General features: G+C 34.5%; 1 protein-coding gene across 3 annotated transcripts in view; it reads right to left on the bottom strand.

Moving 5' to 3' along the window:
- The window catches only part of ERO1B (endoplasmic reticulum oxidoreductase 1 beta), a 63,865-nt gene that overhangs the window by 10,004 nt on the left and 39,492 nt on the right, over positions 1-14,369 (bottom strand). Inside the window, exons 14-17 of one of the 3 annotated variants that reach the window (XM_001492252.7) lie at positions 13,159-13,245; positions 11,876-12,009; positions 3,055-3,111; positions 101-441 (exon numbers count right to left, since the gene is read on the bottom strand). In XM_001492252.7, the coding sequence (XP_001492302.2) occupies positions 426-441; positions 3,055-3,111; positions 11,876-12,009; positions 13,159-13,245 (294 nt within the window). In that variant the 3' untranslated portion in view covers positions 101-425. Of the gene's footprint in view, positions 1-100; positions 442-3,054; positions 3,112-11,875; positions 12,010-13,158; positions 13,246-14,369 lie in introns of those variants that run through there. The other 2 variants (XM_023647037.2, XM_070228876.1) reach the window with 2 other exon arrangements.

Below are 14,369 nucleotides of genomic sequence, written 5' to 3'. Positions count from 1 at the left end.
ACTACTTATGTATATTCTCCCTTCTCCACAAATTATAATTAAATCCTCATCTCATAAAAGGAAACATTTAAAAAGGGGGAAAAAAAACAAGAAAGAAAAATTGCAGAAACATTTACTTTAATTCACATTTTCTACAATCTGGTGGGTGTAACAGCAAATTATTTGGAATTCTGTTCAAAATCCAACCTGCACCTGTAGATGTTACTTAAAATAGAGTACACATAAATTTGTGTATGTGTGTGTGTGTGTTATTTTGTTTTACCAAATAATTTCCATGATACCATGCACCCAGTCTCTGTATTTTGGTGAGTAGCTATGGTTTCTGCAGGTACTTCAGTCTGCAAACTGCTGAGAGGTTTACTGTGACCTGTTCCCAAATTTCCAGTGAAGGCAATGCTGATGAAGATCAAAATAGCTGTCCTTTCTTATATACAATGGCACCTAGGTAAAGTTGGAAAATATGGCACAGTGTTTCATATAAATACAGAGATTACAAGTATTGAGTAATTCACGTTAAAATGTCAAAATACGTTTGACGTATCAAATTTGAAAACCATTACTATTCTGTCTGATCCTCATAATCTAAAAATCAACACAGGAGAAACATTGAAATTTTACCAACTTTAATATATAGTATTTCTAACTTACATAGATGCCACTTAAGAAAAAAATAAACTCATTCCATTGAAGAAAGGAATATTTTCCTTTTCTTCATTTTCATTACTTCATCAGCTGGTACAATCATTTCTGTCAGTTATATTATCAAGTGCTGGATTTTTAAATCAGGTGATGAGATAGAGACAAATGCAAAGAAATTACCAGCCAAGCATTTTCACAATGGAATCAGTACTCTAGGATCACTTCACAACAAAAGGTATGTGGACTGCAAAAAGTTTATATCACAAGGACCAGGCTCACAAACAAAGATTCCTACAGCTTATACAATCATTTAAGAAATACACACATACACAAAAATGTAGGCTGCCCCACAAAATCTAATTTATGGTAATAAACAAATAAATTTCAGCTTAAGAATACTTCATTTGTTTATTTTCTTGGTAGTGAAAAAATGTGTTAACACCTTGAACTTTTTACCCTAACCAGGCCTTTTAATTTCCTTGAACTCACTCTAGTATACAATTTTTCCCAAGCTTGAAACAAATCACAGTAAAGAAAAAAAACAGTAAATGGAAATGACCAAGGATTTTCTCCAGTAAATAGTTTAAATAAGAGATTTTTTATCTATAAATGAGGGAACGAAGTAACGCTACCAAAAAGATTTTAAACGTACAGTAATAATGGACACAAAGTGCAAAACGTTCACATTTCCTTAAACTCTGAAAGAACACTAAGAATAATTCTTATTAATTCCTCAGCAAGATTACTCAGATATGCACATTTTAGACAAGTTTCCTTAAGGTCCCCCTTCCCCACCATACAATACTTGCATCCCTAAAAATGAAAACAAAAAGTGCAGGAGGCTCCAATCCAGCCAGCCTGTTTTATTTGACTTAACAAAAAGCACCACCACCACCAACAGAAAAGCCAGGGTCCATGAAGGTTAGAAACTGGATAAGAAAATAATCAACTAGTGAGACCTTACTCCCTCCAACCATATCCCTCCAAGGGACAGCTAAATATTTTTAAAAGAGGGGTGAGCCAACTAAATACAATGGAAAATATGCCACTAAATCATCAATAAACACATTTCAGACTTTGGCAGGATAAGATATGGAATTAAGAGCACTTATTTGCTTCACAAAAGACTGAAGAGTCTAAGGAGAAACTGTATTTTGTACCCGCATTACTTCTACACAGATGCAACCTTGCAAATTAATCACATATTTACTAACACCTTTAAAAAGAACCAATATTTTAAATATGAAGGATATTTAAATTCCAGGTTTAGAAAAATGAGTTTAGGACTTACGAGTCCTCTGTTGGTACAAGTCACATGAAGTACCATTTATATACAATGAATGAAAAGAAAAAGAAAAAGTGGGGGGAGGGGAAGCTTAAGTCTTGAACTAACCTACCTGCTTAGATATCTTACCAAAGAAAATCAGATTGCGAGAGGATTGCATAGATTGTATTATAAAATAAAATCCTTTAAAAATGTGTACTTTAAAACAGTGAATTTAGAGTATATAATGTTTTAAATTGACATTATAAATCCATATAACCCCATTCAAATTTTATCAAGATGGAAACTGTCAAGTATTTATGCAATTTTTTTTGTTCGCTTAAACAAAAATTTCTAAAATTGGAGTAGGGACAGAGAAAACAAAATCAAAAGAAACCGATTTACAGGTTCTAAGTAAAGAATCCTCTAGAGCCAGCCCACTACACACACATCAAATCTGGCTGGGTGGCATAGGGGACAGTACTTAATCACCTTTACCAAAGCAGGTCCTTTAGACCAAAACAAAACAGTAACAACAACAACAGGAATTTAAAATCTTAAATAAAAACCAATGAAACTGAAGTCCTGGGGATTCTTAAGAAACTTCCGTAACTATACATTGGAAGAGCTATTCATCACGGTGACACTTCCATAGTGAAGGTGACACACAGAGTTAGGCAAGGCTAAAAACACATTTTAAAATCACTGATAAATTTTTATCACTGATACCAGCCCTAAGCAACATTTGCTCCCTAGCTCTCCTTTTCCATAACAGAATGTTAAGAGTGTTATCAGGATGCAGACATGGTCATTTAAGTTTGACAACTGGAAATGAAGGACACCAGAATAGAACAAAACCAATTCTACACAAACTGAATACCATAATATTTAACAGATTGAAACATATAAAATTAAACACAGAATTAGTATAATTTACATGTTTTAAAAGTATATACTTCATTTATAAATATCTCTAATTGATAATCTATTAAGAATCTTAAATATTCAAGTGAACATTTGAATTTTCTCTTAAAGAGTTCAGAATTCTTGCAGTCTTTGAAGGTTAGTCTCTTTCTGCTGAATTTCCAAGATTAAAAGGCTTCACAAAGTCACTTTATGTCTCTAATTACACATACAAAAGCCTTTATTACCTACTGTGTTGTAATAAGACTTTAAAATTCTGTAACTCTCTTATACTTGTAGAAAGCCTATAGGAGGAAAAAAAAAAGCATATTACTACAGCTAATATGTGTACAAATTTCAAATTACTGACATTGTTAGAAAGGCTATAATTTGAAAGCAAAATCCAAAATAAAAGAATGTAAACAACACTGAACATTGAAGCTTCCATTTTTAAATGAGTATGCTGTAATTACTTATTAAAGATGGACAAAACACTGAGCCATGGTTCTTCAGTCTTGGTAAGAAGGGGCAAAGGAAGCCAGTTACTTATTATTAACAGAGTCTAGATGATGGGAACAGTGGTATGAATAATTCATTGCAATAAAGAATCTCAAATTATTTACATTTGGTCTCATAAATTCATTTTGCACATTCCTCTCTAAATGTGCATTCCTTTCTTCTTGTTCCCCAAACACACTAATTTGTTTTATGCCGTTAGCTCCACAAGGGTAAAGATTCTGTTTATTTTGTCTACTGTGGAATCTCTGTGCCCCCCATTCATCAATATTTATGGTTTTCAATAAATAATTATTGAATGAATGAATGAAATGCTTCCAGGCCCAGGCGTAAAACTCTGGAATTAGAATCACAAAAAACATAATTCTATAAGCTCAATTATCCTTATGTACAATTCAGGGTTGATAAAATTTAATGTCTGTCTTTCTGTATCTTAGCATGATGGAGTATGTAGATTTAAGCTCCTTTCTTTCTTTCTTTTTTTTTTTTTTTGAGGAAGATTAGCCCTGAGCTAACTACTGCCTATCCTCCTCTTTTTGCTGAGGAAGCCTGGCCCTGAGCTAACATCCGTGCCATCTTCCTCTACTCTATATGTGGGACGTCTACTACAGCATGGCGTGCCAAGTGGTGCCATGTCTGCACCCAGGATCCGAACAGGCGAACCCCGGGCCGCCGAGAAGCAGAACGTGCGAACTTAACCACTGCATCACCGGGCCGGCCCCTAAGCTCCTTTCTTTAAGTATTTAATAACTTTTCTTATATTGAGAACTTAGGATATGCTAGGCAATGTTTTGAGCACATCACATACATAATCTCATTAATTATTTTAAAAAATCCTACAAGGTAGACAAAATTAACCTTGATTTTACATTTTAGGAAAACTGAGGCTCAAACAAATCAAGTAATTTTCTCAAGGTCACCCAGGTAGTGTGAGTTCTAGCCAGTTCATCAGATCCTGAGATCATATAGCTTCTCAAAAAATCTATGTTAAGGTCTCAAAAACATTTTCTTTATACTCTCATAAATTGTGGGATTAATAGAAAATGAATTCTTACTCTAATCCTCAGAATATTAAAGGATTGAAGCAGTTTTTAATTATTAGGAAAAAAACAGAATATGATGATTAAACAAAATAAATGTGTAAAACCATATGCTATATCTCAAAGTACCTGTTTTAAAAAAAAATCTACCAAAATATAAAAGATACAGTAAAGAGACCAAGGCCCATAACTAAAGAAAAGAGAGCTTAGTAAATAGCAGCAGATGTGTTCAGAATGAAACAAGCAAAAAGTCTGAACAAAATGAAGAGATCAGAGAACTCAAAGGTTATCAGACAAATTAACTACAGGTGTGTCCCCTTTACCCCAGGAGCATAAACTGACCAGCACTATATGGAACCGTTAAGCACAGTCTCTGTGGAGATGCACTCCAGACCTCACAACTTATTACCTGAGAGGGAGATTTTCCACATTCTCTATTATTATTCTAAGTCAGACACAGGAGAACACGGAGTGTACCTGCATCTGCCTGCTGCCTTACCCTTGAGAGGGGCATTAAAATATACTGTAATATCCAACAGGTATATTAATGCCATATCTGTTTGTTCCCTGGAAAATAAACCATTTGGTATAACTTGAAACTATCAAAAAATGGCTGTTAGTGTAGGAAAGGCACTTGCAGAGTATTCAAGATAAACCACATTTTCTAGGATTCAGTGGCCAAAACCAAAGACAATGCTCACTGTGTCTCTGCCCACTACTATCACACAACAAAGCAATGCTGTGCTGGGTACCCTGAGTGAGGTAGAACTGTGTTAAATAGGTTGTGAGACAGAGAAGACTGCCAGTTCACCTAGGGAAGGCTAATGTACAAACTCCCCAAAGAATAACGCAATTAATTTTGTGTGTTAGTGCTAGCTGCTAAATTTTAGCTAAATCATTTACTATTTAAATGGACTGATAATCAAGGGGCAGATAATGAAGTTAAAAGATCCCACTAAAAATTAGTCAGAAAAACTATAATATTCTTAAGGAAAATGTAGGAAATCTGTGGAATCCACATGAAGGAAACAATAAAACTCAGATATAAAAGGAGAGTGGCTAAGTAAATTGTGGTATGATCATGTCATAAAATATTGGCTTATATTAAAAGTAATGCCTAGGAAAAAATGTTAATAACATTGGGAAATGATTACAATATAATGCCAACTAAAACAGAATAAGAAAATATACAAAAAGTATGCTTTTGGTTCTGTAAACACATATATACATACATACACACATGTATATACATGCACATACATATATATGTTTTTTTACTTATAAGTAGTGGAAAAATACACATTATAAGTAGTGGGAAAATCCATCAAATGTTGAAACAGTCCTGGGTGATAGGGATATGAGTGATTTTTAAATTTATTTTTTAAATTATACTTTCATATGTTTTTCCAAGTTTTCTATAATGACCATGAATTACTTTTATAATTAGGGGGTCAAAAGGATGAAGCTTTTCAAGAGCTTAAAAAGCAGATGGATAAACTGCTATTTGCTTTTTCCTGAGGAGGAAAAAGGAGATTACATTAGGCTGTACCTTACTGGTGTAACCATCCCACCCCAAGTGTCATTACCCTTAAGAGAAGAAAGGTTTCTCACATCTAGGTTAGTCAGAAAAAAGGACAATTTTTTAAGTACTGACAAAAAGAGCACTAAACATCCAGTGATGTCTATAAATCACCATCACAACCACCTCCACTGCCATGGAATTCAGGTAGCATCTTGTAGTTTAAAAAGTGCTGTCATATATAATCTCATTTTATCTTCATGTTAACTTGTGAGGAAGGTTTTATCATCCTCATTTTACAGAGAAAGGAAACAAGCTGGGGAAGAAAAGTGGTTTTCCTTTGCTCACACTACCAGCAAGTGGCAGGGCCAGGATTTCAGAACTCTAGGATCCTGGATTCTGAGTCCAGTACTCTCTAGGGAACAATGAAAAGTAACACCAGGCTCTAGATACAGAACTAAAGCTAGAAGGTCGCATTTATGAATATTCTTTATGAGACACACAAGAAATTCTGAAGAAGGTAACATCTGCTTCTTCCTCAACTTAATTTTACTTGGATTTTAAATGTTTAAATAGTTCAAAATATTTTTCATTTAAATTTCATTTTAAGTAATTTAAATTTAATTCAGTTTATCTTGTTTCATCTTACTACAGGCCTCATAAGTGGGTGGACTAAATTTTTCATGAAATACCAATTACCAATGGGTATTCTGTGTCTATCTTGTGTTTGGAATCTGAACATACATGATTATCTTTAAATACAGGGGAGCAACAGGTGAAATCTTTGCTATTATGATGGGGAAGGGGATATTAATTTATTTGTAAGTTAACTGCCTCTTTTTAACTTAGAAATGTATGTTACCACAAAAAAAGTCTTAATAAATTTAAGAGGATTGAAACCATATGAGCATCTTTTCCAACCACAATGGGATGAAACAAGAAATTAATTACAAGAAGAATGCTGGAAAAATCACAAATATGTGGGGACTAAACAACATACTACTGAACAACAACTGGGTCAAGAAAGAAATCAAAGGAGAAATAAAAAAATACCTTGAGACAAATGAAAATAGAAATACAACATACCCAAATTTATGGGATGCAGCAGAAGCAGTTCTAAGAAGGATGTTCATAGTGATACATGCCTACCTCAAGAAACAAGAAAAATCTCAAACACACTAATTTTACATCTCAAGGAACCAGAAAAAGAACAAAGGAAGCCCAAAGTTATCAGAAGGATGGAAATAACAAAGATCACAGTAGAAATAAATAGAGACTAAAAGATAACAGAAAAGACAACAAAACTAAGAGCTGGTTCTTTGAAAAGATAAACAAAATAACAAACCTTTACCTAGACTCACCAAGAAAAAAAAAGAGCAGGCTCAATTAAATAAAATCAGAAATGAAAGAGGAGACATTACAACAGAAACCATAGAAATACAAAGGGTAGACTACTATGAACAATTATACGCCCATGAATTGAACAACCTAAAAGAAATGGATAAATTCCTAGAAACATACAACCTTCCAAGACTGAATCATGAAAAAACATAAAATCTGAATTGGCCAATTACTAGCAAGGAGATTGAATCAGTAATCAAAAACCTCCCAACAAAGTCCAGAACCAGAATTCACTAGTGAATTCCACCAAACATTCAATGAATTAATACCAATCCTTCTCAAAGGCTGCCAAAAAACTGAAGAGGAAGGAATGCTTCCAAACTCATTTTACGAGGCCAGCATTATCCTGATACCAAAACCAGACAAAGACACCACAAGAAAAGAAAATTACAGGCCAATGTCCCTGAGGAACATAGATGCAAAACTCCTTAATAAAATATCTGCAAGCTGAATTCAACAATACATTAAAAAGATCATACAACATGATCAAGTGGGATATGTTCCAGGGATGCAAGGATGGATCAACATCTGCAAATCAATCAACACGATACACATTAACAAAATGATGGATAAAAATTATATGATCATCTCAATCGATGCAAAAAAGCATTTGACAAAAGTCAACATCCATTTATGATAAAAACTCTCAAGAAAGTGGGTATAAATGGAATGTACCTCAACATAAATGCCATATATGACAAGCCCACAGCTAACATCCTACTCAATGATGAAAAGCTGAAGCTTTTCCTCTACAACCAGGAATAAGATAAGAATGCCCACTCTCACCACTTTAATTAATTAATTAATTAATGTTTAAAGTATGCTTTTTGGTGAGGAGTCTTTAGGATTTTCTATATATATAATCATGTCATCTGTAGATAGTGACAGTGTTACTTCTTCCTTTCTAATTTGGATGCCTTTTTTGTTTTCTTTTTCTTGCCTAATTGCTCTGGCTAGGATTTCCAATACTATGTTGAATAAAAGTGGTGAGGGGGTCTGCCTCGTGGCCAATGGTTAGTCCATGTGCTCTATTTCAGCAGCCCGAGGCTCACCGGTTTGGCCCCTGGGTGTGGACCTACACACTGCTCATCAAGCCATGCTGTGGCAGCATCCCACACAGAAGAACTAGAATGACCTATGATTAGGATAAACAACTATGTACTAGGGGCTTGGGGGAGAAAGAAAAAGAAAACAAGAGAGGAAGATTGGCGGCAGATGTTAGCTCAGGGCCAGTCTTCCTCACCAAAAAGCATACTTTAAACATTAATTAACAGTAAAATTGCAGGATACAAAATCAAAATACAAAAATCTGTTGTATTTCTATACACTAACAATGAACTATCAGAAAGAGAAATTAAGAAAACGATCCTATTTACAATTGCATTAAAAAGAATAAAATACTCAGGAATACATTTAACCAAGGAGGTGAAACACCTGTACACTGAAAACTCTTAAGACATTGATGAAAGAAATTGAATAAGACACAAATAAATGGAAAGATAGTCTGTGCTCATGGATTGGAACAACTAATATTCTCAAAATGTCCATAATACCCAAAGCCATCTACTGACTGAATGCAATCCCTATCAAAATTCCAATGACATTTTCCACAGAAACAGAACAAACAATCCTAAAACTTGTATGGAACCACAAAAGACCCAAAATAGCCAAAACAATCTTGAGAAATAAGAGCAAAGTTGGAGACATATGCTCACTGATTTCAAACTATTTTACAAAACTATAGTAATCAAAACAGCATAGTACTGGCATAAAAACAGACACATAGATCAACAGATTAAAGACCCCACAATAAATTCACGCATATATGGTCAATTAATTTACAACAAAGGAGCCAAGAATTTACAATGAGGAAAGGATGATGGCCAACATCACTAATACAGGGACGTGCAAATGAAAACCACAATGAGATATCACCTCATACCTGTTAGAATGGTTATTATCAAAAAGACTAGAAATAACAAGTGTTAGCAAGGATGTGGAGAAAAAGAAACCCTTGTGCACTGTTGGTGGGAATGTAAACTGGTGCAGCCAGTATGGAAAACAGTATGGAGCTTCCTCAGAAAATTAAAAATAGGGGCTGGCCTAGTGGCACAGTGGTTAAGTTTGCACGTTCCGCTTTGGTGGCCCAGGATTCACTGGGTCAGATCCCAGGTGCGGACCTATGCATTGCTTGTCAAGCCATGGTGTGGTAGGCGTCCAACATATAAAATAGAGGAAGACGGGCACAGATGTTAGCTCAGGGCCAGTCTTCCTCAGCAAAAAAAGAGGAGGAGTGGCGGCAGATGTTAGCTCAGGGCTAATCTTCCTCACACACAAAAAAAAGAAAATTAAAAATAGAACTACCATATGACCCAGCAATTCCACTTCTGGGAATTTATTGGAAGAAAACACTAATTCAAAGATACATGCACCCCCTGTTCACTGCAACAGTATTTACAATAGCCAAGATATGGAAGCAACCTAACTGTCCATCAATGGATGAACGGATAAAGAAGATGTGGTATACACTCACTCACACTCACACACACACACACACACACACACACACACACACACACAGGAATACTATTCAGCCATAAAAAAGAATGGAATCTTGCCATTTGCAACAACATGGATATACCTTGAAGGCATTATGTTAAGTGAAATAAGTCAGATAAAGACAAATACAGTATGATCTCATTTAGATGTGGAATCTAAAAAACAAAACAAATATAACAAAAAAAACACAAGCTCACAGATACAGAGATTAGACTGGTGGCTGCCAGACAGGAGGAGGGATGGGGGATGGGTGAAATGGGTGAAGGAGGTCAAAAGGTACAAACTTTCAGTTATAAATAAGTCTTGGGGATGTAATGTACAGCATGGTGACTACAGTTAATAATACTGTATTGCATATTTGAAAGTTGCAAAGAGAATAAATCTTAGAAGTCCTCATTGCAAGAAAAAAACGTTTGTAACTATGTATGGTGATGGATGTAAATAGACTTATTGTGGTGATTATTTCACGATGCACACAAATATTGAATCACTATCTTGTACATCTGAAACTAATATAATGTATGTCAATTATACCTCAATTAAAAAAGGGGGAAAAATAGAATTTGGAAAAAAAGAAAAAATTGAAGGACAAATAAAGACTTTCTCAAACATAAAAATTGAGGGAATTTTTTGTCAGTGGACCTGCCTTACAAGAAATGTTAAAAGTTCTTTAGAGAGAAGGAAAATTATATAGGTCAGAATCTCAGATCTACATAAAGAAAGGAAGAGCATCAGAGAATGAACAAACATAAAAAGTTTTATTTTTCTTGTTATAAAAGATAATAGTTTGTTCAAAATATTAACAGTAAGAATGTATTTGATGATTATTGTTTATGAATAAGTGAAGTGAATGATAGCAACGATACAAGGGCTGAGAGAGGAACAGGGAATGCTTGGTTATTATTAGGTAATTAGAGTACTCATGAAGCAATTCGGTCTTATTTGAAAGTGGACTTGAATTAGCTGGAAATGTATATTGCAAACTTTTGGGCAACTACTAAAAATGTTTTAAAAAATGTATAATTGATAGGGGAAGAAAAGAGAGGAAATGGAATAAGATAAATTGATCAATAAAGAACATAAAAGTTAGAAAAAAGAGTGGAAGAAAAAATAAGAACAGGTTGAGAAGAAATAAAGCTGTCCTTGTTTACAAATAACATGATTGTACAAAACTCTAAATAACTGACAAGAAAACTCCTGGCACTAATAATCAGTTATAGTAAGTTTGTAGGATACATGGCTAATATTAAAAAATCAATCACTTTCCTGTATATCAGCAATGAACAAGTAGAATCTGAAATTTTAAAAAAACCATATAATTTATATTAGTGCCCCCCAAATTTTTTAAAAAATGCACGTTAAGAAAACATAAGAAATAATCTCTGTATCACTTGGTTCCCTAATTTGTTTTAAAAAATATTCTTCCTTGACTTGACTTTTTGCCTTTTTTTCCAGGGCAGCATAGTATTATTTTCTATGATTCTTTTCCTTCTGTTCTGTATTCCTCAGGGAGTTGGTATCTCATGTATCACTGTAGGAAAATTCAAATTATTTCTGAAACTATTCGTGGTATAAACAAAAAGCAAACTCTATGTCCATATACAGAAAAAAAAGGGGTAATAATGAGTGAAAGAAAAATGCCTCCTCAGCTTTAGAAATAAAGAGCAGTTGAAAGGTTTAATCTTTTTCTTTCATCATCTTCTCAACCCAGCTTTCCTTACTCCTGCTACTGCACTTGAACAAGTTATAGCCAGCTAAAGAGATTATTATTAGGAGAATATTTTACCCACAAAATTAAGAAGGCAAAGTGAGAAATACTGACCATCTAAAACCATTCATTTTCCTATGACCTGTAGAGAAACTGACTTGTCTGCATTAAGGACACTTTAAGTGAGGAGAGGTATGATAATATATGATGATAATTCTATCTGTCAGCAAAACAAAACAAACTACTTTAGTAGAGAAGATGATCTTCGCAGTTTGCTGAAACCAGCCTGGGAATCAAAAGTTTTCACTGTGAAAAACGGTTCTTACCTTCCAAAAGCATTTAAGAGAGCAACTATTTCCTGTCGAGTGAGTTGGAAGCCTTTAGATGGGCTGTTCTCTGGAAGTTTTTGGATTTCTTTCTCAGAGAATAATATCTTCAGGGCAGTTCCTAAACCCTGAGTCTAAAGAAAATAGTGGTAAACTTACAATTAAAATTTTTTAAATAATAATTCTATTATTATTAATTATTAATAATAATTATAAATATTATCAGGTTTACAGAAATAGTCACTGGGATGAGAGTCAGGAAATTCTTATGAACTGTGACTTTTCACCAAAATGTTAAACTATGCAAAATAGTTTCTATTTCCTCACAGATTATGTATATGATAAATTTAAGCTGTTAAGGAAATCTGAACAGTTTAACATTTGTTGGACATGTATCTGTTGTTGTTATGTGCTGTCGAGTCGGCTCTGACTCCTGGCGACCCTGTGAGTGAGCAACGTCCACAACCTCCTGTCCTCCACAGCCCTGCTCAACGCCTACAGACTCACGCCAACGGCTTCCTCTAAGGAGCCAATCCATCTTATGTTTGGTCTTCCTCCTTTGCTATTGCAAATTACTAAAATGCCTTTTTTAACCCAGAAAATATTATATTAGGATTACAATGTTCAATTTGTAACCTTGAAAGTGTTCTTTATAGCCCCTAGCAATTCAAAACTCAGAGATTATTAATGATAGCTACACTTAATTTCTCAATTATTAGCACTAGAGAAAATGAAAAATCTGATTTCAGTGTAGCCTGCCTTAAAATAATTCTCTCTTGATTTTCTATGATGAATAAGACATAAAATATCAAACAGTCCTTTTTATACTGAATACATAGGGAAATGGGCCTGCTTGGCAGAAATTTCCTATTTTATGATTATGTGGCCTTATTTTAATCACTGAAACAAATTCAGTGACCAAAATTTGATAATTAAGTCTTTTTATATAATTATATTTTACCTTTTATATAGGTATATAAAATACTAACATACTCTATTTATAACCAAGAACTTCACAAATGAATCTGAGATTGTACCAATAGAAACAAATAAAACCAAAACCATTAACATAGAATAGGAAAAACATCCCTACACATACACATGTAACACAGAGACTTTAATATTAATTTTTTTTCATCAATAAAACTGAAAAACCACACTTTGGATTTGTCTATTTCTAAGCTCTAATTCAATGAACACTGAGGACATTTTAATAAAAACTTTCAACTCCTCAGTGGAAAAATTAAAGGTAATAGTTTCAAAACGGAAGACAACACACGAACCTGTAATTTCCCCCATAATCTGCATTTGTCACATCCAACACAGTCCATTATACGGGAGATATTCTTGAAATGTAACCGGAATTCCTCCTAACATGCAGAAAATATTTTAATTCTAATTAGACTTTTAAAATTAAACTGCATTTGTCTGAATTATAAGAAATAAAGTTTTGAAGTTTATTAATAAATGAGTTGTGTTTTTCAACAGAAGAAGAAAAATATTTGAATTTGTATAGCATCACATGGCACATAAACCAACTAATATTAATGGAAATTTATAAAATTCATTCCACACATTAATTCAACAAACTTTTTATTGAGGGGCTACTCTATGCAAAGCACCAAGATATGCACTATGGGGGCCATAAAAGTAAATAATATGTGGTTTTTACTTTTAAGAAATTTAACTGCTGCTTCCATTTGATATCTGCATACAACCAGTGGTAAACAGATCTATTTTATGTTTTCTTTCTTTCGTCCTTCCTCTCTTTATTTATTGAGGAAGATTAGCCCTGAGCTAACATCCACCGCCAAGCCTCCTCTTTTTGCTGAGGAAGACAGGCCCTGAGCTAACATCGTGCCCATCTTCCTCTACTTTATATGTGGGACGCCTGCCACAGCATGGCTTGACAGCAGTGCGTAGGTCCACACCTGGGATCCGAACCAGCAAACCCCGGGCCGCTGAAGCAGAACATGCAAACTTAACTGTTGCGCCACTAAGCTGGCCTGTTTTATTTATTTTCGATGTATTGCTTTGTTTTGTGTGAGTCTAAATCAGAAAGCTAGTCCTGGAACAGTGATCAATTTTCATCGCTCTCCTAAGTGCCATACTCAGTTTGTAACAGGTGCTCCATCAGCATCGCTGAGCATGGGGCCAGACAAGGTGTCTGGTCTCACAGACCCCACTTTTGCTAATGCAGCTTCTCTCGGGATACTTGCTCAATGGATCCTTGTATTTTGCTGTAATAGTTTCTTATAGAGGGGAGACTTCTGCCTGTGAGCACCTGTACATGGTTTCCATGACTCTCAGGTCAGTCTGACCTTATCTGAGGTTAACGCTAGTTGAGAGAAAGTTTCCTCAACTTTACATGGCAAACACAAAACATGAAAATCATTTTATTGTACTAAGGTAGACATTTTACTGCATGAAGCTAGAGGCAAGAAGTCTGAAAACTCTGGCCACCACAAGCCCTGCCCAACTGCCCAGAGAGTTG

Source organism: Equus caballus, chromosome 1, assembly GCF_041296265.1.
Source record: "Equus caballus isolate H_3958 breed thoroughbred chromosome 1, TB-T2T, whole genome shotgun sequence".
Classification (NCBI taxonomy): Eukaryota; Metazoa; Chordata; class Mammalia; order Perissodactyla; family Equidae; genus Equus; species Equus caballus.
The sequence above is the reverse complement of the archived record's forward strand: the minus strand, read 5'-3'. Positions and strand labels throughout refer to the sequence as shown.